Source organism: Scomber japonicus, chromosome 11, assembly GCF_027409825.1.
Source record: "Scomber japonicus isolate fScoJap1 chromosome 11, fScoJap1.pri, whole genome shotgun sequence".
In the NCBI taxonomy this organism is placed as follows: domain Eukaryota; kingdom Metazoa; phylum Chordata; class Actinopteri; order Scombriformes; family Scombridae; genus Scomber; species Scomber japonicus.
The window spans coordinates 17,227,238-17,252,500 of NC_070588.1; the positions used below are offsets into that span (position 1 = coordinate 17,227,238).

Consider the following 25,263-nt stretch of genomic DNA (forward strand, 5'->3'; position numbering starts at 1 on the left):
CCTCTCCAGGCTGGCAGGCAGTCAAAGCTTGAAGCTAACCGTTTTATGTCATGTGACTACAGAAAGGTCACAGCAACTCTCTAGCTATAACCCCTTTATCTACCAATCTTCAGAAACCTCTTCAACATTCAATGTCACTCACATCGAATATTCTATATTTATTATATTAACTAATGCTGTTCACTCACCTTTGGTTGTGCATAAAAACCATGTTAAAAGGCATGGAAAGTGCTCATTTAACATCTTCAACAAGGTCATATTTGCACAAATGCAATTCACTTAGCAGTGCAACCTTGAAGAAAACAGATGCATTAAATCCCACAATGTCACAGTAACTTATCACAACCAGAGGAGGTCACTGTGGAGATACCCAGGAGACTGTCAGAGGTGGATCACAGGAATTAAAAGTTATGCTAGTTCTAACAACAGAAAAAGACCTGAACAACCAAATTATGGTGTCATCAACTATATTGTACCCTTAAAATTGAGGTTCAAGGTTTTGGATAATTGATCTATGACCTGCAGTAGGTTGGAGTAAAGTGGGCCCGACCAGGCAACATTCTTGTAATAAATGTACCTCCCTCGGCCTTTAGGGGGGCTGTAAACTATTAAGATTGTAAAGCCTAGGTGCTGGTCAACACATGTCAGAGTGCTGTGTTTCATGGTTAAGCTCTGGGCTTAGCTGATCAAAGCTGTGGCAGTCAACGCCACCAGGATTTTGCGGCTCAGGCATCCGTCACACTCCTAATTAACTTAATGTTTCTCTGTTGTCCCCTGTGAAGTTTTCATGAAAAGAACAACCGCAAATTTAAAGCCTTCCAAACTGCAATAGATTATCCAATGTGTCAGGAAACACAGCCAAGCCACAAAATGCTTCCTGATTCCGTGAAACCACTTCCTCTCCAAGACATCAGTGATGACTAGATGGAGAATAAATGGATGGAGGAAAGAAAGCATTGATGGATGGATATAAAACTTGACGTAATATATAACTGTGTAAACAACTGGAGACTAGTTAACAGGACTACTTGACTAAAACTTACGCTTTCTGGAAATGTATTAAACTTTATTAATCTTACTAAAATAAGAGCACAGGTTGTATTATGTAACAAACGAAATGCAATTTTCAGCACAATGTCTGATTGTCAAGTGTTGTATGAAATGGCACCAAATTGGTGTATTAGAACTACAGATATGTCTATACTAGATACCATCATTTAAGCACTGCATAAGCCAAAAGTCAACCTTCTGATCACTCAATGTATTTAAAATTACATATACTGCAATGTATCTGAGCCTGAATGAGAGTTGTATGATATGTGGCACTTATTAATGATAATTAGACAAGTCAAGTACTGGCGTGCTGACAGAGCAGCCCATTCAATAGATGTGTTAATAATATGCTATTAGCAGTATTTATCACAGTAAGTATTGTCTTTTATAATCATTCCAATAAGGAAAACATATCATTACTTCACTTATCTAACTGTATTGACAGTGAATGCAACATGTCATGAACACGATGACTCCTTTCATGTTGTATTTGTAGTGTGGGGGGGCGCACTCTGTCTTTTAGCAACCCCCATGTCACCACAAATATCCAAGACAGCTTTCCTTTGTTAGAAAGTGCATGTAGGTCCACATCTGTGTGCACGATGTAACCACTTGCAGGCAAATCCTAACTGATATCCCAAAACCTCAAATCATAGCATGTATTAAAAAAAGTGTTTGTGCATGGAATATATTCTTAATTCAAAAATGAAAATAAAACTTCTTTATCATTTTATATTAGCGGATTTACACATACTGTTTTAATAGGATATGACCAGGCAGTGTGGTTGAGCTAGCTAGGCACCAATGTGAACTTTTCCACATGAATTTGTTGAAATAGTCTTCAGAACTTACAGAAGAGACATGCCCTGTCACTGATAATTTAAATTAACAAAATGTCTGCATTATGGCAATGAGTCACGGGATCGTATCACTTTTTTTTCCATTCCTGAAAGAAGAAAGCACAACCATATCCACAAAGAGAATTCTTAAATTATATATATACGACAGCATGTCTCTTCTTCAGCTCCACAGGACTGAGAAAGAGAAAATTTAGCATTATGCCCCATGCTGTTTTCGTCGCAGAGCTGAGACATTTCCTGCAGTATGTGTTTATTAACTGGAGGTGTGAACTCTCCCCCTACGGGTTTTCACAGTTACCTGCGAGGACAGCGGAGTAGAGCCTACCGACCATCCCCCCACCCTATCTCCCTGGCTGTCCTCCATAACATCCTATCTTGTCAGTCCATTTTTTCCCCGTTTTTCCATGCCTCAGATCACCCCAAGTGGGAATATGCCTTTAATGACTGTGCTCCCCTTCCCCGGTCCCCAGGGCCCTTTTCACCTTCACAAACCCAGCCTCTCCTTACTCTTCATGTCTCTCTCTCTCTCCCTCTTGTCCACCCCTTCATGTCTTTAAATGTACATTTCATCTGCACGCTCTTTGATGGGTTTAAACAGCCTTCACAAATCCAGTACCAGCTAGGGAAGGTGAATAGATTTGTTTTTACTTGAGTGGGATGTGAGCAAACCCTGCTTGGTAGTCTATAAACTAGAGAGTTAGCATTCTTACAATCAAGTTTCTGCATTTCTGCATCACACATTCTAGCCTATTAGATTTTTTGAATTATGTAATGAGAATTGCAGAAAAGGTGCTTAGAAAGTCAGCTTTGAGAAGGAAAACACTAAAGCAAACAATATTTCCATCCAGATCTTTAGCTACATTTATAGATAGATATTAGATATTACTTTCCATATTAGAGAGCTCATTTAAACAAAAACTCAGTAAAAAGAAAAAATAAATAAATAAATATATATATATATATATATATATATATATATATATATATATATATATATATATATATATATTCAACTAAACAGATCAAAGCTGTAACTGCTCTAAACAAAGGCTAGATAGCCCGCAGATGAATGCCACATGTGAGTGGGGCCACATTGACCACTTAAGGGATTTCTCTCCTCTTTGCCAAGTCTCCAGGATACAAAGACTCAGGTTGAAACAAGTTCAGCTACAAAGGTATCCCCCTGCTTTGAAGCACTCCACAGCTGCTGACAAGCATGTTCTCAACAGGGTGGATGGAAGGAGCCAGGGAGGACAGACAATTAGAGTCCAGTGTAAACACACTCCCATTACCAGCCAGTAGAGTGTAAACACACAACGCGGTTGTAGAGACCACTATTTCGACACAATGCGATCAAATATAGGCATGAGGTGACAAAAACAATTCACTGTAAGCAAACTGAACTCACAGTCAAACAGAATGGTCCAGATATAATTATTATGTTACCGCTAGAACTCCTGTGGTCTTATTGTGGTGTAATGGTGAAGAACAGAAGTGTTTAATTCTGAGAACAGAATGGCAACATATCAAAAATCAGGAATCATACAGAAAAGCTAAAACAATTACACTCAAACAGTACCTGGTGATCTCTTGCTGGGTCGCAGGGGCATCAAATAGGATTGTCGTGGCAGGAGAGGTGAGGAGGGGAGCGACATGGACACCCCCTTAGCAAGGCTTAGTCTGAAAACATCATCTGGGACGTTAGGGTGCCCACTGCCAGGACCCTGGGGCTGTGGGTTTCCCTCAGGTGGGTATCTTCTTTGGGCACTGTGGCTGTGAACATCACCTGTTGAAGAGAACCACATGGCGGTTACAGATTTTACAAATAGCTTGGGCATCAGCTCACACGATAACATGAGGAATCTAGGCAGAGTCTTCAAATCTTGCTGGCTTCTAACTCAATCTTTGCACAAACCTTCTGTCTGTAAACTTTACAGATTTTCATGACGCAGTTTTCAAGTTCAAAAGTAGTTACCGCATTGATACCAAGTGAAGTGGAACTATTCAAAATGATATTGCCTTGTAAACAGTGCACTTATATGACTTGTGGTGGCGCATGGTTCCTCATACGAATACATCATAAAAGTTACTTTATTGTGTGACTATTGTGGCACAATGTTGTGGGAACTGAATGTTGTGAGAATTACTGAACCAAGAACAAATATGTGAATGAACTACGCATGAATTCACACAACTTCCTTTATGCAGGTTTGTTAGGGCTGCCTGCTTTAAAACTGTCCAGGCAGAAATATACTAGAAAGTCATTTAAGAATGGTTGTTCTATTGTTAAAACAACACGACAATAAGCTGGCTGAACTGCTTCATTTACACAACTTGCAAGTGGTTATGAATCAGTCGTTAATGTGTGTCCTTAAGGCCACGTAATTCCAGCTTTTTTCTTAAATGATATTATGTCCCAAGCACATTTCTCTTTCCTGTGTTCATTTTCAAGATGAATTACTTGAAGTTAGAATTAAAGAACTGCAGGGGCTATGAAGGCAGATCAGAGGCTCTCCAGTGATTTTTTTAATTTCCTATCCAGCACAGTATCATGTAACCAAACCTTTTAATTATAAATATGTAAAACTGAAAAGTGAATTTTGACCATCAGTACAACAGTCACTGCATTACATGTTCCCCTTTCAGTCCTGTAGTGCTCTTCAAAGAGACTTTCTGATGCAATACACTTGATAAAAGAACCGGCAACATTCAGTAGGCCTTTGAGTTTAGCTCCAAAATAACAGATTGTGCCTGAGGAGACTAAACTGGAATTTATCCACGAGATCATAATCCCATAGTCCCTAGGATGGCCAGTTTTTCCAATCAACTGGAAACTCCATGACCACAGAGAACTATTGGAGTGACTTTTGTAGTATTCTGCCCACAGACATTATGCATGTTAAATAATTTTCCAAATCATTTAGTATGTAAAACGCACCTTACTTTTAAGTCCACTATGAACATTTTCCATGACATTTTCCAACGTATCCCTTAAAATAACCTGCAAAAGCCTCTTGCTTTGACAAATAAAGATGGCCTGAGTGACCTTGAAGCTGCCCCAACACAAACAATATACCAAACCACTCACTTTTACTACCATCCTGAATCTGAAGTATGAATGCCAAGAATGTAAAACCTCAGAGGAAATTTCTTAGAGGTAACATTTTTTTGCAGCAGAAGAAACCAGCTGGTTCTGAGAGGAGGACATTTTGAGTATATACAAAACAGACCTATTAGTTGAAAAGACTAAAACACTGAAAATGTCAGCTTTTTACCTTGTTGACAAAAAAAGGGCTAGACAACATGGCCTTAACTTTATTTAATCTTTTCTTTATTTAATATCTTTTTTTCCGTGCCCCAGGATGACTCATAATATCTATCCTTTTTGTTCCCCTGGAAAAATGAAGGATAACTAAAACAAAAGGGATGGTTTCCAAAAGCGGCTTCCCTTTTGGATCCAGTTCCCATTGGCAAAATACCCAGATTCATTAAACTCTAGATGCTAATGAATCACTTATCAAACCTTTTATCTTTATACTCTCCTTTTTTATTAGCAAAGACCAATAGAAAACAGATAGATAGTAAACTTCTCATCTCTAGCCAACAGTTGTTGCTGATTAAAATGACAGATATCACCTGCGGCAAATTAGATCAGCTGTAGCTAATTAATGCTTATTCTGTAAAGGCTAAACTGAAAAGTTTGGCTGTTCTCTGGTTAATACTCTCCCTGCAGCTGCTATCTGTATTCAGCCAAAGATTGTGAGTGAAAAGACACATCAGTCTGTAACACTACTGTACCACCATAAGCCTCACAGTCCTGTATCAAGGACCTTCAGTATTTGGCGTAAGTAGCTGATGATGCACAGTAGGCTTTAGCTGTAAATTAAACATGTCCATATGATTAACATTTCATATATTATGCTGCTCATCTCATTTTCAAGCTGTAGATACAGATTGCGAACATTAATTAGGCTCCCACTAAAAACTGTACTGTTTCTGCCTGTTCAGCCAACAAGAGGCAATTATACCATCTTTGAGTTGTATTTATTTTATCCTTCAGTTACATGCAAATGCTGAAAGGTAAACCTAATCAAATTTGATAAGGGATTTGAAAAGATTTGGATTTGGTACTGGATTTGACTTTGATCAAATGCTATGACCCCATTCCTACTAAAACATGATTGAAACCTCATATTTTTAGAGCTTAAAGTGTAAGACAGTGGAGCAATAATATTAAAAACCTGCACCTCCTGCAATGCAGATGTGGCTATGCACAATTTTGCACATTCAAAAAACACAGTTTATCCCATAAAGCTATGAAGGTCCGCAAACTAATTCATCTGTTGTTGCTGTTTGTGCTTCTTGACAAGACATTAGCCTGATTACAGTTAGCTGGTAGCGCCTGTTGCCTCCCCCGGCTTCACCTCTCGTAACCAGATAATACTTTATCAACAGACTCAAACCCAGGTTGCAGATCAGTGTCCAGTCATTTTCAGTCTCTGCCTCTTGGAGATGTGACTGTAAAATTCACTACAGGATAGCCAAAGTTCCCAAGCCACCTTAAGTCAGGTGATACGTGCAGTCACAACATTCCTGTTAACAGTGGCATGGGAACCTTGTTGTTTACACTGACGTTATTCAGATCACAGTTACCTTATGACAACTAATGTAGTCAGTGATCATCTAAAAATAACCTCTTTGTGCATGCTGTCTTAACTCGATTTTCATGATGTCGACATTGTACACATCAGCCCCATGAGAACATATTTTTCAATTTAACAAAGAGCTTTCATACAACTTTCTACACCAATATAGTTTGATGGTATTTAGTTATTGACCGTTATGCAACCTTGGGAGCTTGTGCCACAGCCTTGCAGAGAAATCAGCTTATACTATACAGCAGGGTTAACGGTGGATTTCAGTGTGGTCCCTTACTGAGATTTCCTTTAATCATGTAATATTGAGCATGCATGTAGATTCTACTGTTTGAATGGCACAAATCTTATGAGAAAACCAATTAAAAACTTGAATTACAATGCTATACATTATTTGATCAGATTCCACCTCCATGGAGGTAGAACTGAGTACATTTTACACTGTCATTTGTCAGTCTCCACTTTGTTGAGCTTTGGTAAGCTTGCAGGAATTAACAATGAGTCCAATAGATGCCAAATACAAAACCTGTTCCATATGACTGATCTGATTGATGTGTTATATGTTCATGTTAAAGAATATTTGCTAATTTGGAGAGGAAGGGCATCCTGCCAGAAACATTTTTGACCACCCACATCTTGCTGCATGGTACACTGTCAAGATTTTTTTAAGGATACATCATATGACTCAAGATACAAACAAACAAGTATGTGTGAATGAATTACAATTTGGGCCTGATTAAAAAAAAGAGACAACGTTGTTCATGAGATCAATTTGAGATTCAGACAGGATTGCACACCAGAGATAGGTCCACAAACAAGGATAACAAGTTCAGGTGGGAAAAAGGCTAAAGAGAACTGGATCCTTGAAAACACAGGGCCGCATAATATGTATTTAAACTTGGGGTCATGGGCCAGCGACCATTTCTCATGCCATGGGGACACATGAGAAGGACATCTAGTAAGTGGAGTAAATAAAATGTGTCATTGACCACTGAGTTGAGATAACATGTTATTCATTAAGCATTCTAGCTGCAAACATTCACAAGTGTTTTAATCAAAATTGAGCAACTTGAATTACCAAAAGCAAAAGCTTTGTTCATGTCACTGCCTGGTATATTTCTTAACAGCTGCATACAAATAAGTTTGCAAAGCTAAGGCTTGAAGGACCCCCCCCCACACACTTACCCCCAGAACATTTGCCTAATAAACCACCACAGGCGCAACAGCAGCTCTGCATCTCTAAAACATGACCAATACCTTTAGGTGTGTAAAGTACAGGACATCCACATTACATTCTACCTCCTATTCTAACTATATGAATGTCTTTGTTGTTTCCCATGTAAAGGAAAGTAACCCACAACGTAACTCTATAGTACTCTGAGAATTCAAAACAGCAAAACCTGTTAAGCTGGTCACGGCGGTGTGCAATACAATCTGGTTTACCAGAATTCTGCCGGTTTGCAATGTACTTAACATTTAATCATTTGCACTTTCAGGGCAGCTATATTTCATTTTCTCTAATATCAAACTTGCATCTTCGTGGTGGCTGTGGCTCAAGAGGTAGAGTGGGTCGTCCACTTACCAGAGGGTCCGTGGTTCAATCCCCGACCCACCCTGTGTATGTGTGAATGAGTGAGTGGAGCAACAGAAACATTGTGCTTTGGATAAAAGCATTATATAAATGCAGCTATTTTCTAAGACTGGACAATGCCTACATTTTACTGTCTCACCTGTTTAGATATTGTGATTTGTTCTCCTTACAGAGGTGGTTCCCCACAGTCCTGGGAAGAGTAGAGTCTTCCCAGGAAAAAAAAACCCTCTTAACCTGGAAATCGCCTACTCGCCCCTCCCCCCATTCTCTGTCTGGCTGAAAGATGTGATGTGAAAGATGTTTTTGCATCTAGAGAAGACAAAGTTTACACTTTGAGAGTTTAGCAAGCACTTCCTAAGAAAGTGAAGTGGGAAACTTTTGTCTTTGTACTGGGTTATCTGTTCTTCCTCCTGGCTCATTGCCTATGTTTATACATGATATCATCAGCCTGCAGCAGGCCCCTGGTCAATTCACTCCTTAAACCCACAGCCAAATACACACTGACGCAGAGGTTTTTTCCCCATTCTTATTTTACATGCATTTATTTTATTTATTCATTTTCCTTTTCAACTTGTTTTTTCCTGTTGTTGGTATTATTGCTTTAATTGGTTATCAATTACTTCCCCTTTATTATTAAATATACTGAAGATATTTTTTGTAATGTGTGTTGTTATTGCTGTGCAGGGGCTGGGTGGAGTGGAAGGATGAGTGGGGAAAAGAAAATATGCAAACTTGTAAACCTGGCAGTGTGTTATTGTTTGCTTATATGTTTCACCAAAAAAAAAAGAGACTTGCAAATGACTTTACCTGGCTACTACTTTCCTCAATGGAATCCAAGCCCTAGATGAGAAAAACAGGTTTTGCTTAACTGAGAACCAATCCTGAATGGAAAGACCACTCAAGTCGTGGAGCCAGTTAAGAGCAAAGTAATCTATTCTGTGGCATCAAAGTTGCCCACTCATCATGGCCACATATTAAAATGTATGAATTATCAACCTCAAAGTAACATGTAATACCTAACTAATAATACGGATCATACGTCAGCAGACCCAGTTAAATCATAACTGCAGATGTGGTGAACCACAGTAATGACAATTAGATCTGGTTCTGTTTTCAGGACTGTGCAGCTTGGGAGGACTTCAGCAGAATAGTGCTGATGCCTGTCTGCATCCAGAGGTTTGCAGAAGTCACTGAAGACTGAACTACAAGAGGGAAGCTAGTATTAGCATCCTGCTTCTCTCCTCAAAGAAAGTGAGGAGTGTTGTTTGGCTGCCGGGCTAATCAGAAACAGAGACCCATTTTCTCCACGCCTCCGCCTTGCCACGGGGGACACAAAGCTGTCCTGTGTTTTAAGAGGCTCCTAAACAATAAAGAATGCCAGACACAGGAAGCAGAAAGGTTGCAACAACACCTCTGCATGCTTTCAGACATGGAAAAACCTGTGAATGATCCAAATGTCATTCAGCCATGGCCAGGACCTGCCATCACCCTGACCTGAATGAGACCTTCTGCATCCATATTCAAACCGACACTGGAAGGAGTGGGCAGGGAAGTCTCTGTGTCTGACTGGGGGTAAGATATGCAGATATGATGCAGGGAGTCTAAATGAAGTTATCAGTGTTGAGCTGAGCATTGAGGCGTGGTATTACTGAATGATATTATTAACAAATTAAATATTGATATATAATACAGCTGAAATCGATTCATATCAACTAATCGATTAATTGATCAACAGACATCTATTTGGCAACAATTTTGATCATCAAATAATCATTTGTTAAGTAAAACTGCCAAACACTGACTAGTTCCCCTTTCTCAAACATGAGAAGACATTCTGTATGTGGATTTACTGGAATTATTTGTCCTCAATGATTATTAATAGGATCCCACTGACCATCCAAAACAAGCTGTTTGAATATGTTAATCACCCAATTAATCAATGATTAAAATAATCGGTTGCAGCTCTAATAATGATACATTTTAACAATACAGCGACATCATCTGTCAGGTATAAAGATGTAAATTAAAGACTCTCAGTGTTTTATACTGTGTGATAATGTGATACTACTCACCAATACCTAAGACAAGAGCTCTGGCTCTCCTCTGGTGCACAAACCTGACACAACTTTACAAATGAATTTAAGATTTCATAAAGGAATTATCATGATAAAGCAACAGCAGAGTGACACAGCTGCCCCTTTATGAGGGAAACACTGCAGAAGTAAACTAATAAAAGTAATTTAGTGCTGCAGCGTTCAAGCACAGGAAGTATCTGCCTAAAGGCTTCATCTATTTGGTGTAGAGTAAAAGCTCCCTGAGGAGTGTTTCACTTGCTGCAGTCACAGCAGGTCGCAGCTGATACAGGTTACAGCCATATTGCATGCTAAAGAGATTATGACAAAGTTGTAATTTTGGTAGTTGGTTCTGAAAACAAGAGGCGCCACATAAAAGCTGGTCATCCAAGTGCTGGTGGATAGGCTGCAGTGTGTCATGGTGACTGCGCTGCCATCTGACCGATACTATACGCAGAGGCACACAAGGACTGAAACTTGCCAGTGCTATTTCAGTTACTTTCCTAAACCCTGGATGGGGCAAAGCCTGCAATTTCAACCACTGCTGTGGTCAAGGAAATCAACCCTTTCTAATTATACAGTGCTCCCCCAAAATGATGTAAAAATGATTACAGTCCCTTGCATGCTCTTTCCTCCTCATCAAAGTGAATGGCCAGAGCCTATGGGGACATGCCCAACCCATAAAACAGTTCAATATTATTTCAAGACATCGATTTAGAAAAATAAGCATTGAAGTACAAATCAATTATTCTAGCAGGTCAATGTGAGTCGATCTTACACACATATTCCAACTAATGTTCCATCTCCCTGTTTCCTACATTCACAGTAATGTCATAAAGATAGAAACACTGTACTTTGCATTAAACTACATGAAAATGAAATATAAAACCTAAACTGACAAGAGCAGACATACTCATTGTTTGAAACTGCACAAAATCATATTTTGTCCGATTGTGAGTTTCAGTCTCCCATGTTTGTCTTGTATTCTGATTACAATATGTAGTGAATTGTTGCCCTGTTAAGTCTCAGGCCAGTCAGCAATGTGATCATCCTCACCAAATAAAAGTCAAGAACAATGAATTAAAAACACATTTTCTTTTTCGTGCAAAGTTTACAGTGCTAAGCCCTATTACTACTTTAGAGATAAACTAAGTACATAGAATTAACAATTAAGGTAAGTTTCAGTTTCATCTTTTTCCTTATAGCATACTATAGGCACATTTGCTCTCTGGTATAATCTTTGTATTTCTGTCAGGTCAGTCTGTCAGTCTTTCTCTGGGGAACTTGGTTAGTTGATATTTAAACTCCTACAAATGACATCATTTTCACAGAAACCTTGTAACAAAACATGGACATGACACTGACCTATGTTACTGTATCTGTCTCACAGGGAAATCAGATTCTTTAGGGTGCACTGAAATTAGTACAGTCATTTTTGTGTCACTTGTCTACTGTCTGTAGTATTCTATCCAAACCACTTTGCGTGCTACAAAGAATAGAATTTGCACTGCTAAATTGGCAAAAGCTAGTTAAACTATAAAGTCTTTTTAAACAATATGAACACATGACACACATACAAGCACTCTATTAGCTTCTCACTAGTTAATTTTATGGACCACAGAAAAACTGAAGCAAGGCTATAATTAATGCAGATTCTTTCAGTCGACAGACAAAGCACGATGACCGTAGGACAATCCACCAAAGGAGGAATTCTCCCGCTAGACTGAGTGCCAATGTGGATTCCCTGTGTACTTCCGAGACCAGGGTGACAGTCTCACAAAAGCTGTCATGGTTAACACACAGCAACCCACAGAGCGGAGAGAGAGCCAGACAACAAGGAATATAGAGTGGGGGAGGGTCTCCAGTGCCAGTCTTCTATGATGATTAAGGATAAATTAGATATAATATGTAAATTGGATGTAAATATGTCTGGTTCAAAATTCAATAAATCATTTAAGACAATTTCCAAAATGTTATGATGGTATCTTAGTGTTTCCCAGGAGGACTTTTCATTTTAGACCACTTAACTCAGTCAGTGGTAGCCATAGGAACAGTCAAAATACTGTATGAGGCAGCCTGAAAAAAAGAATGATGTAAGTGATAAATAATGACTTGTGCATAATTGTTCAGCCAGCTTCATTTCTAGTGAAGAATTACAATAAATATGTTGGGAGTAAAAACATCTAATTGTCTTTTTGTACAGCATACTCATTACTCTGTTGTTTGTTTCCTGCCCACATTCTTCTGTGGGCATATTTTATATCATGAATGTCACATTTTTGGCTATAAACTCTTTAACTGTCATGAGAAATTGTCTAACTGATTTCAAGGGACTACTGGTCTATGCTGGTGGTCCCTGAAGCGAAAACAACTCTGACATGTCTTCAGTTTTAGCTTGTCAAAACAGGAATAGTTCCTGCAGCCCTAACCGCTCAACTCCAATTCATATGCATTTGATAATGAGAGCAAATTAGTTGCTTTATGCAAAGCTAAGATGCCGCTAGTAAGGCAAGACTACAGAATCTTTCAGATCCAAAATACTAAGACGCTCTCTGTCTCTCTTTCCCTCTGATGCACAACTCTGTGGTGGCCTGAGCTCTGGTATGCCTTCCCTCCTGGCCCCAAGGGAAGACAGCCTGACGGGGAGGGGTATATGTGTGTCATGGTGAGAGGGAGAAGAGGAGGAGGAAGGTTGTGCTGGGCAAGCACCATGACATTTCCCATTCCTCTTCATAAATCAGTATGGGGAAAATAATCTGAGACACTCAGTATCTTTCCCAAGTTCACCACAGATATGATGTACATTATAGTGAATGAGTGAAGCCACTATCAATTAACTGTCTTCTATATAAGACGTGATTACTATGAGTACTGATTAAATGTTTGACATACCTGAAAACAGTTTCTACAGAGAAGTGTGTGTACTATAAAAGCACAAATATACCTGCGTTTATGATTGCACTCATTTTTTGGTTGAACCTACTTACACTTAGAATAGAATAGATCTTTATTGTCATTGCAGGTATATAATGAAACTCCATTTGAGTAGTCCAATGCAGCATAAAAAAGAAGAAAGACTTAGAAAGCACATACTTTTGATATTTTTGAGCTAAAGTGTGTATTCTCGCCTTTTCTCACTCTCAGGGTTAGTATTCTTAAAGTTAATCAAAATGCAGAAAGGGAATTTCCACCACTGAAATGCAGCATTAGAATAATGTACTGTAAAAACCGGTGTATAAGTCATAGCGGTGTCGCATTTTGGGGGTTGTCATGCTGGGAAAAACACTTTTCTATTAAAGACTGCTTTATTTGACTGCACCAGTAGATATTCATTTATAAAAACATATGTTTATACTCCAAAACTTTTTCAATTTACTTTTATTAGAAACACAATCGAAACACACATATCACACCTGAAACAGTGTGTCAGGTTAATGGTTAATGGTCCGGTAATGATTTGCTTAACTGAACTGGACCAGTATATAAAGTCAGACTGGGTTTAGATTAGGCTATGGGTTTTAATTAAACCTTTTAAAAGAACACAGTAACTTTACGTATTTGATACAATGTATACCTGTGTGCTTACTCGAGTCCCAAAAACTCTTCATCAGAGTTGTCACTGTGCGGAAATATCACACCCACGTCGCAGTAAGTCTCACCAAGCACATTGTCCCTGGACTCTGTGTCAGTCCCAGAGTCAAACAAAGCATTCCGTCCAGAGGAAAAACAACAAAGTTAGTGAATCTTTTATTCGTGCGATCATACTGTGTGTCTCTGCCGCAGTGCAATATCTGATTGTCTGTGAGCTTTTGTGATCGCGCTTCAACATCTGCTGCTGTCAGTCGGCTCAGCTTGGTCTGTAAATACTGAAACACACTGAATCAGCACCCGCCGCTGAACCCGCCTGGTTTTATTTCTCCGTACAACATACAGCATTAACGGGTCATCAATAGTCTATCTATTTTCATTAGCTGTAGACACAGCTGAAGCGCGCACGTGCATTACATAGCTGTTTATAGAACATTGTAGTTCATAAGTGTGGATGTTCACATGCATCCAAAATTGCGTTTAAGGCACAACTTATACACTGTTTTTTACGGTAAGTAAATAAATAAAGCAGCTACATGTGCAGTGTCTTTGTTAGAAAAACAGGCTACCACAAAACTCAACTGATTTATTTCTGTTACTGCAGATTATATCATTTAACAAAATATCTATTACACACTTTTAGGTTTAAATACTATAGATAACAGACAACAGTGCACTTCACACAGATTCAAATGTTTGACCATCCATGGAAATATAAATGAGCCAAGTGGACACGCTGAACTGAAACTATCCTAACCTGGTTTCACCAGAGCTTTGGGATAAATTAGTGCAGATCTTCTGTTGACCACCATGGCTTGAGAGTTACTGATATTCAAGGAGTATTCTAGCAGTATTGTGAGCAAGGTTCCAGTATAAATTTCTCTCTGCAGGCTTCTTGAGTACCAGACTACAGGCAAGTGAGACACACTGTTCACTGCAACACTAAAGGGAATATAACCTTCTCATCTCCTATCAAACAACACTAGAGCTAGCCTGGAAGGGGGTCAGCTGTTGTCTGTGGGGCTGATGCGGTGAAGGAATTTCCCCTGCAGTGATTTAGGGGGGCTGAACAGCGTGGTATGCGGTCAAATGTGGTATCAGGGACATTTTTTTGTGTGAAAATCAAGGTATGTTTGTCTGATTATGTGCCAGAAAACACTTTAAATTGTGTTGCGGCAGGAAACAACATTAGCCTACAACAGAGTCCCCTTAAACCTGGGCTTTATGAATGAAGTCTGGCTGGAACTTCATTTACATTGTATGATTGGTGGAAAACTACCTAATCTTGCAGGTTAAATGGAAACCTGCTCGTGAAACAAAATGTTCATACAGACATGTTTTTAACTGTCAAGCATCAACACCGAGTCCCAGTCAGCTCACCCTGAGCTAACAAGCAAGATGCTGCGCATGGAGGACAGGAGCCACCAGGCCAGACCAGGGGAGCTGCTGGAGGAGGACCGGGTCAGTGGAGCCACCAAATATTAATTACTCACACATTAATGTGTAAACCCAAAAGGACCTTTTCTAATGAAAAAAAGAAAAACTTAAACATAGCGCTGTTGCAGTGGTTGCTTGCCATGCACCACAGTTGGCTCTCTTAGTACTGTTGTTAGATATAGATACATTAACAGTTCTACAGTAAAACCATAAAATGTCTCATATAGGTTTTCATGGGGTTAATTACATCAATGTCCTCTAAAAGTCATGGAAACAGCTGGTACAGTCTATGCAAAGGACAGATGGATGATGGATGACTGAGCACCCTTTCCATACTATGATCAATCATTTTAACACTGCGAACACTGGGACCACTCTGCTTCAAGGTGAAAAATTCACAATGCAGCCCGGTGAGAGGAGGACAAGCGTTTGCCCCACTTTCTTAAGATTTTTCTCTCAACCTCCAAAGTACCTTTATTTTTGACTTGCTAACTAAATGAACAAAACAGTTCTGAGACTGAGTTAAATTTATTTCCAAGCATATGTGCAATGTGGTCTGGAGTGCAGGGTTGCCATGGAGATCTGGTCTAACAACAGATTTGGATTGCCATTAACACAGGTCATTAGGCAGAGCTTCTTCTGGGGCCAGGTGAGGTCATGAGAACAAGACTTACCCCTGGACAACAGCCTGTTCAGTAACGGACGAGGATGTGGCACAAAAGCTGTCCATCCAGTCCTCCCAAAGAGCCTAATCCCATAAGCAAACAAGGGCCAGGGCAAATTGTGCAGCTTTGTACCATCTGAAAATCTTTGTTGATGGTGAATTTGTGTGAGTTTAGCATCTATCACATTTGCCTGATTTGACGCACTTAGAAGAATTGAAAGGAATTCCCTTTTCAGCCATTAGCACAGAGACAATGTGCTGCTTTGTTGTTATTTTCATGATTAATAATATAATCAAAAAGGGAATTATACCCACTGAAACAACACCAATCTGTTTTACAACCCCTACAGCAGGCTTTATAACTCAATTTCTAAGCTTCTCAAACTATTTTTTGGCAACTAGTACATTTTATCAATAGTGCTCAAATAAAGAATGATCTTAAAATGCAACCTTTAAAATGAGAGACGTAAATATGAAGAGGGAGCACTCTACACTAAATGTTTCTCTTTGCAAAAGGACTATCCCCAGTCCCTTTGAGGCTGGGCACAAAGGAGCTGAGGTCATTAGTTCAGCCTGTCTAAAACCCTCCTGAGCTAAAGATGGCACGACATTCATCTGCAGGCACAATTACAAAAAAAAAAAAAAAAAAAAAGAGTCTCTGTGTTCAGAAATGCAGAACAGAGAAGCATAGAGCAAAGTAGGATCGAGAAGAGAGAAAGGGGCCCAAGCACTGAACTGAGGTCTCCACAGACACCCACACAGACAGAGTTTCTAAGAGTCAGACACTGTGACAGCATGGCCTGATGTCTGCGCAGAGAGATAGCGATAGATGAGAAAAACACAATCCTCAGAAGTTTTGGAAGAATAGTAAAGTAAACTTTTTTGGACAATGAAAAGCAAGTGCTTTGTATGTGTTGTGGAATAGTTTTCTGTGTAACAAGTCACGCTTCAGGTGCTCATTTAGATCACAGACAATAGATGTTAAAAGGTATGAAAACAGAAAATCAGACGGAAGGAATGTGTCTGCCAAGGCGGGTCACGCTGTAATTAGAAAAACCTGTGGCCCGCTGACCTCTCCAGCCAATGAACTGCCATGACAGCCACTATCACCCCTTCAAAGACCATTTTAACACCCTGGCATTTTAACTGATAAACTCTTTTTCCTCCTCTTTGAAGTACCAAACGTATCCATTTGCCTGATGAGTGATGGATGAAGGAGGGGGATAAGTGTGTTGTTGTGGTGTAGATGCCATCACCCGCTGTTTCCAGTACGTTTGTTCCTCTGTATATATTTGTTTGGCTTCTTGTCTGTCTTTTGCTTTGCGCTCAATTCCAAGGTCGCATGCTCTGTTGACGCTGAGTGTATGGGAGCCAAATTAGGGTAATGGAGAGTGGTCACTGGCTATGGCAGACAGTAGACCTCTGGGAACCCTGGTTTCTCCAAATTCATCCCAGCCAGAAGCCACTGGGCAGGAAGAGCAGTGTCAGATGTGAGCATTAGCTAGTACATTTAGCTGTACTTTACATGTTGTTCATTGTATATGGTCACTAAAAAGGGGCCATGGGATGCAAATTATGATAAAGCACTATCAAACCGATACTTCAATGAATGCTGTTTCTCTGCCGCTGTAGATTTAATATTACAGCTACAACTCCAGTAAATAAGTTGTGCTGCTAGTCATAAGAATGTGAAGTATGTGCTCTAAAAACAAATACAGTAGAAAAATTCAGATCACATGAGTCAAATCTTCATAGAAGTCTTTGATGTGAAAAAAGCTAGACTGGCAGACCAGGTTCACTGCTTTCCCCAAGAGCCCTTATTTGAGCGTCTAAGGTGGATACACCTGAGGTTTGTGGGTGTGTGTGTTTGTTGATGTTTTCATATGTGTGTGTGTGTGTGAGTGGGTGTGTATTTGTACGTGAATGTGTGTGTAAGTGAAAGATGTGGGTTGAGCTACGCCCTGCTAATCATTGCCTGCTGGCTGCACAGTGCTTTGATAGCTGTGTAGGTCTGTGCACTCAATGGTCTCCTTTGTAAATCAGGTGCATTCTTTTCTCCACCATTTTAAATCCTGCCACTACTGTCTGGACATGAAAATCTAGACAAACATGACTGGGAGAAAAAATAGCAAACATTATAGTCAGAATGCCATTTCACAAATGTCAGCAGGTTATTTTTTTGTTTTTTAACATTAAAGTTCGATGAAGGGCATTGGACGTTAACCCCTTAAAAACACCTTTAAGGGGTTAACGTGAAACTGAGGATCTATTTTTTGCAGAATATTTAGACTTAAAAAGCTAAAGTAGCAGCTACAGTATGAGCTGATCTGAGCTTCCTAACTGAACTACTTTTTTTCAAAAATGTTTTCCAAAAGGGAAAACCATGATCTGATGATAAAGTACTCAGTGGTTCTGGTCTGAGCACTACTTATGGTTAATCAAAGGATGTTAATAATGTATCTTGAGGTTGCTCGTCTTTGTTGCTCTCTATCCGTGTGTGTGTGTGTGTGTGTGTGTGTGTGTGTGTGTGTGTGTGTGTGTGTGTGTGTTTCAGTGCATATGTGTGACATCCAATGGAGTCTGTCTTTCTGTCCTATACAGGTCACAAACTATATGTCATGTGTGGTCTAGACATCCTGTGGTTGACTGCATTCGTCTTGTTTGTCTGTCAGTCTTGGTAAAACAATCCTATTTTAAGGCGACACCTAATTTATGAAACATGAAGTTTGTATTAATTAATTTGCACATTTATGTTTCTGTGCTATTAGAAGAACATGAACATTGGCTCTCATTGACATAACGACATCCTCTGTTTGTTTTGTTACCAGATGTTACTTTCATCGAGCAACTACAACATGAATTCCTAATTCACCTATAGCACACACTTATCCTGGACACCAGAGCAGTTTTCCTAATAAAACAAAACGTTAAAACTTCCACCCACGATGGAAGAAGACTGTGAGGGAGTTTGCTTTAAGTTCCCTTAGAAGCCACAGGACAAGGAGGGAGCCTGTCTCAAAATGGCTGCGGTAGATATGGCTAGAGAGGAGGCTGCCACCCAGCTGTGGACCAGGCCAATGTAGGCAGTCTGACACTGGAACCTGTGGGCAAACTCTGTTTAGAGCAATGTTTGTTAATGTCTGAGGAGAGGGTCGGAAACCATGTCAGTGAGTGAATTCCCTGTGATCCTCCTGACCACCTCAGACAAGAGACAAGGTTCTTAAAAAGAAAACTGGATCATCCACATTTCCAGTCCTATGACCATAACTTCTTTTCTAGAGGCGAAGTGTTTGGCACCCATTTAAAAGAGCATGTGGTTATTTCTGAGTCACAGCTGAGCAAAGATGAAACCTTTCTTTATTTCTGATAGCCCAAAGAAACAGAAAGTAACAAACATGCTTTAGCTGTACTGTCAAAAGCAAAAGGTCTCATGAAATAACTTTTTCCTATAGCAAAAGTTTATTTATTTTAATTCAGTATTCGCTCAGTACAGTAATACAAAAAAGTGCAGATTTTTGGACAGACAACTGTCTATCATAAGCTATTTTTTGTTTGGACTAATAATTGCCCAACCACCTGTGGTTATTGTTTATTGAAGGAAGTCTTCCCATAACAGTAAAAATTCCTGATGTTAAACCCCTGAGGGCAGCTGAAAGAGAAAGAAAGAAGAGAAGGAATCTCTGCAATGTGAGCTGCTCTATTAAATGTATCATCACATAAATGGGATATGGAAAACAAGAGTGATTACAGAAGTCAGGAGAGCTCTGTAACGTCAGCCCCTTTGTTTAGCTCACCTAACAATTAACAATACAAGAACACCTGAAATGACTTCAAACATATTATTAGCTTTATCAGCAACTCACTGACTAGCTCAACAGAAACAGGACATTACAATATTTACAAAGGCAGTATTGATTGGAGAGCTGTAGGACAGGTTGGAAACACAACATGAAGAGTTATCCTCCAAACTGTGTCATCATTGAGGCATTTCCAATTTAAAGACCCACATGATATCCTTAAAAAAACACACACACACATCCTTCTACACAATAAATATCCTGCTTTGTAACCAATTTGCTGTTGCCTGACCCCCAGCAACAAATCACTGTTTCATGTCAAAACACTCAAGAAACTCACAGAAACTGTTGAGACAGCATGTACCAGTCACCACCACAGCTGAGGCAACACAGCACAGTACTTAATGGTCTCTCTCTCTCTCTCCCCCCCTTTCTCTCATACACAAATACTCCATTAGTTTGTGCATGCATCCTTTCTTCCTGAAATCTAAATGAGGTTGTTCCTAATTAGCCAAAGAATGACATTACAGACTTGAATATTCTGCAAGGCATCAACCCAATAGCACATTACATTCTTGTTGAAGTCTGCTTATCCTTAGTTGCTTCTCATTACATTTTTTTTTTGTCAGAACAGTAAAAGTCACCCCCTGCTGTGGGAGACCTTAATGACGATAAAAGCAATGTGGCCCCATGTTCACTCTAGAGTTGCGAGCCTTTGAAAAGAACACAGAAAAGCCACATTTTAAGAGAGATTATTGGTGCAGATGCAGTTGTCATCAAAAAGGGGCTATGAGGCATCAATTTACATTAAAACTGTCAAGATAACAGACAACATCTTTCCTTTGCCCCTCCCTCACATGTAAATGATTAAACTTACAGTTCACTCACTCTTGACTCATCTGAAAAAAATTATGTCATTGCTGTCAACATGCCATGCAGGGTAACTGTCGTCACACTAGATACACTGCCGGGAAATTAAAACTAAAGCAGGGCAGTAGGGTGAACCCCCAACACCCCCATCATCTGTGCTGCCAGGTCAACACTACGGCTGCCGCTTCACGTCCAACTAGGTGCATGTGTAGATTCTGTCTCCATACTGCCAAACAAACTGAGAAAAGTCCCGCCAACTGGGGCTCTTTGCATGTCTGTTTGTGTGTGTGTGTGTGTGTGTTGGAGGAATAAACAGCTGAAACTGTTATCGTTCTCACAGAGTGCACAGCAATGCATGCTAGTGTGATTAACACTGTGTCACCCACAACAGACAGACAACTGTCTGGCAGCTGCCTCAAGCAGCCAAGCACATTGAGCGGGAAGCCCAAGTTGGAGCGCCTTCAGAGCCATTGCCCAAGGTGCACAGTAAGACTCAACAATTAAAGCTGAGTCAAAAGTGCTGCTTCTATGGATCCCAACATGAGCAGACACTGTCTAAAGGAGTTGTTGATACTCCAAGGACAGCAGTGACAGGGAGTAGTGGTATACTTCACTCAAGAAAATGAGGCTTTAAAGAGAAACAGACAGTGGGGCCTATAAAAAGCAGACAACTGGCCACTTTAGTCAAAAAGTTTATTAAATCATAGTGGAAAAATGGAATGGAAAATGGAAAAAAGTCTACCATAGGGATTTTACATGGCCTTAGGTTTAGCTTCCCTCCATTTGCAGCAATAAAACATTAGATCCCAAAACTATGCACTACTTGATCATCCCATAATCTAATTTTATTAGGTCTAAGCATGCCAATAATCATTTATATATTGTGGTAAGTAGAAGCAATTGATGACATGACTTATTTTTTCTGTTTTGAAGACTGTCACTACCAATTCTGAGTGGCTGCTCAATCTGCTCAAACACTGCTATGAATGCATAGGCAGTAATGGGTGAAACTGTCCATAAAATATGAGAGGCCTATATTCACCAAGAGAACACCAATTAAAACGCTGTTTGTTTTTTTTACTATATAATGATCTTCTTATGTCTCGGGGTCCCAACTCTATTAACTTCAGTGAGGCCTACTTGCAGTGTAACCTTTCTCAGAAAATGTTCACATCAAAGGCAACAGGACAGCAAACTAGCATCCCACTTCCAGAATGGCAGACAATAAAAAAAGGAGCACTTAAAAGGGGATTAAAAAGGGCCTATTCCACACAGATTCTTTACAGACTGAGTCTAGAAGAGCAAAGCGAGGAGGAGGAGGAAGGATCTAGGAGGAGTGCAAGATGGAGAGACTAAATTAGCAAACTGTGTGTTTTTGTGGTCTTGGCAATGTGGAGATCCCGAAGGAGAGCTAATGACTGTAGTGGTATCTGGCATAGAGACCAAGTTTCCTTGACTGCTTTAAAGTTCCCTCCAGTCCATAGCCACCATGTCATGAGCAACATATGCTGAGCTATCTTGAAATTACTCCATTAGAGGTCTGTCCTCCCACTGAATTTCAATTATATTTTGCTGAGCTAATTTTACTTTGTTCTTCTGGCCTTTCTGAATGAAGGAAAGTCTGTATAATCTCCAATAAGTCAAGCAGGACTGTGGTAGAAACAGCAGGGTTGCCTAATAAACACAATTTCAATTGATTTGCAAAAAAATCTGAAGAACAAAATTATGAAATCAAGCTCACCAAACAAGTTTATCAACATAAAAGGTAAATATCACATCTGATTTCATAGTCTGCGATATTCTGTTTTATACCAAGGTTTACTTAGTACTTATTGCTCCAGAGCTGACAAAAACACTGATGCTGTATTCCACAAAACTACTCTTTGACCATTAATCCTATTTAAATGTGGCAGATAAATGCATATCATAAAGTGAATAACAAAACTATGCTGCACCAGATATTCAATTTCAACACTAGTTTCTTTCCCAAATCATTTGGGATCAAAATGAAACCTTTATTCAAGCTGCACAGAAGGAGCAGTGAATATTTTATGTGCAATATGGTGCTATCCTGTCTCAGAGACCATTAACTATACTGCAGTGTACCCAATTTGGTTAACACGGCCTTCCCCATCAGGGCTTCTGTGTTACTAACCTAATTTCAGGTCCCAGGAAGGACTTGAATTTACAAACAAAGTCCTTTTCAAGGACACCAGAGATGCAATCACAGACCTGTTAGGGTGGCACAATATGCTGTTTAACACTTTTTGATGACATATTAAAACAGATTTGATTCCTGACAAAGACGTATGATCTACTGCAACTGTTAATAATTCAGTATGATTTTTAAAGGATCAATGTAGAATTTAATGGCATCTAGAAGTGAGGGTGTAGATCACAACTGACTGAATACTCGTCTGCCCCGTCTGTCTCCTCATCACTAAAGAGAACCTACAGTAGCTGCGAAACATGTGAAAACCGTGAAAAGCTCTCTCTTGAGCCAGTGTCTGGTTTGTCCATTCTGGGCTACTGTAGAAACATGGTGGTGCAACATTGTGTGCTCCGTGGAAGAGGACCCACTCCCTATATATATATATATATATATATATATATATATATATATATATATATAAATAAAGGACTTATTGTAGGATGACGAAAACACAACAATTCTTATTTTCATGCGATTATATACAAATGAAAACATACTTATGAATATTATATTCCATTTCAGCCAATAGATGCCTCTAAATGTTACAAACTGTTCCTTTAACCCAGAATGAAGATCATTCTCAAGATAAAGTAGGTTATTACAGGTGATTTGCCACATTGAGTCTGACCTTCAAGAAAATCTATAAGCCTGGAAATAAAAAGATATGCAGTAGAGTTTTATGTCCCATGAAGGGACACCAGAGGGGCAAAGTGACCACTGCTAGCTGTTGTACCACTGTGACCTCTCATCTGTCTTAAGAGCCCTAAACAACAGAGAGGAGTGGCCAGATCAGATTTTATTGTCCCAGCATGAGAAAGGGACACAGAGCTGCTTGGGCATGATGGATGGGGTCCAACTGGGAGAGTGAGGCTGGGATAAAGGAGCTGTCCTGCCATAAAACTCTGCCATTCTCAGTCCTCACATACATATAACCTGCTGTGTTTAATTGTATGTGTGTGGGGATGGGTGTGTCTCTGGATAACAGGGAAGCTGGGTTATCACAAAGTGATTCATAAATTCTAGACAAGTTGCACAAATTTGATAAAAAAAGAAATACATCCAAGCCTACAATACACAATCCTCCCTCTGTCAGTGCAACAGAGGTACAGTAACAGAGAGCAGCAGAGGTGGCCTTATGTGTAACGCAAAGCAGACTGTTTCCCCCTTTAATTTTAGCAGTGACTGAGTCAAACAACTCACGTCAGCCTCAGACGAAAGGTAGAGGAAGCTGAGACATGTATCTACTGTATACAGTCACCGAACCAGACTGCAGGCTAAAACCAGTCTTCACGGTGGTAAAGCAAGTCAAGACTGGCAGATGCAGTAGAAGCAGAAATGGCCAATCCACTATGTCAAGATAGATCATTGAAGGGGGGCATTGTATGAACAAGAAACTGAAGAGTGATTCATGCTTACTCAAGTTAACTACAGGTTATTCCCAAAGAAAATAAAACATCTGTTATAAAATAAAACAATGGCTGTTTGATCCTACAGTCCAAATGAAATAAAAAAAGAGTGAAGGCAACATATGTTCTTAACTGAGTTATAGACGCAACAATGGTTGTATGAAATGTTACTAAACAATTACTTTTTCATACATATGTGAAGCACTAAATGTTTTATTTAAGTTCTATTTCAGATACGGTGACAGTTCTTACAATCATGCATAAACAAAGCACTAGAGGGATTTGATTTTTTAGCAGTACACCACCATCATTTACTCAAACTACCTGCATGTACTCTACTGGCTCCAGTTATATAGAAATATGTATGTATTTTACTTTATTCCTTGTGTGCAAACCTGTCCCAGCTCAGCACAGATAGAGCAGAAAAGCTGGCTCACTAATTCATCTGCTCCTTCTATTTGTGTTGTGTAGCAACACATTAGCCTGATCTCCAGGCTGTGAGCTAGCGTTACAGCACTCGGTCGACACCCCTGCCTTCACCTCTTGTAAGCAGAGTTAATGCTTCGTCAACACACACAAGTTGAGAGCGCAGATCAGTGTGCAGTTTTTTTTCCCCCTCCCTAATCTGTCCCTCTTGTAGATACAACTGACAAATTATCTACAAGATAACTAGAGCCAGCTAGCCACTGGGAGTCAGGAGAGACCAGGGCTGTGTTCGAAAAACACTATCTCATTCACTCATCCACTACTTCCTAAATAGATTGTATAGAAATAGCCACTTGATAGCTTACTCAATAGTGAGCAGTGATTTGAGATTTGAGATACTTACTAATCATCGTCTTTTGCATCACTGCTGACTTAATTTTCACATCAATAACTGTAAACTGACATGCTGCTTTTAATCTGACAATCCACATCATAGTTTATGGGACTATTGTTACTCAAGACAACTAACATATCCAGCTATTATAAACCTGCATGTTGAAATATCTTATTATAATAATATATTGCCCAGCCACAAGTCGTTTACTTAGAACCACACACTGCTCTTCAAAGGA

The 25,263-nt window shown here is 39.6% G+C and overlaps 1 protein-coding gene across 1 annotated transcript in view; it reads right to left on the bottom strand.

Moving 5' to 3' along the window:
• The window catches only part of LOC128367611 (protein TANC1-like), a 98,425-nt gene that overhangs the window by 60,559 nt on the left and 12,603 nt on the right, over positions 1 to 25,263 (bottom strand). Inside the window, exon 3 of the mRNA XM_053328226.1 lies at positions 3,493 to 3,699. Within this exon, the coding sequence (XP_053184201.1) occupies positions 3,493 to 3,699 (207 nt within the window). The remainder of the gene's footprint in view (positions 1 to 3,492; positions 3,700 to 25,263) is intronic.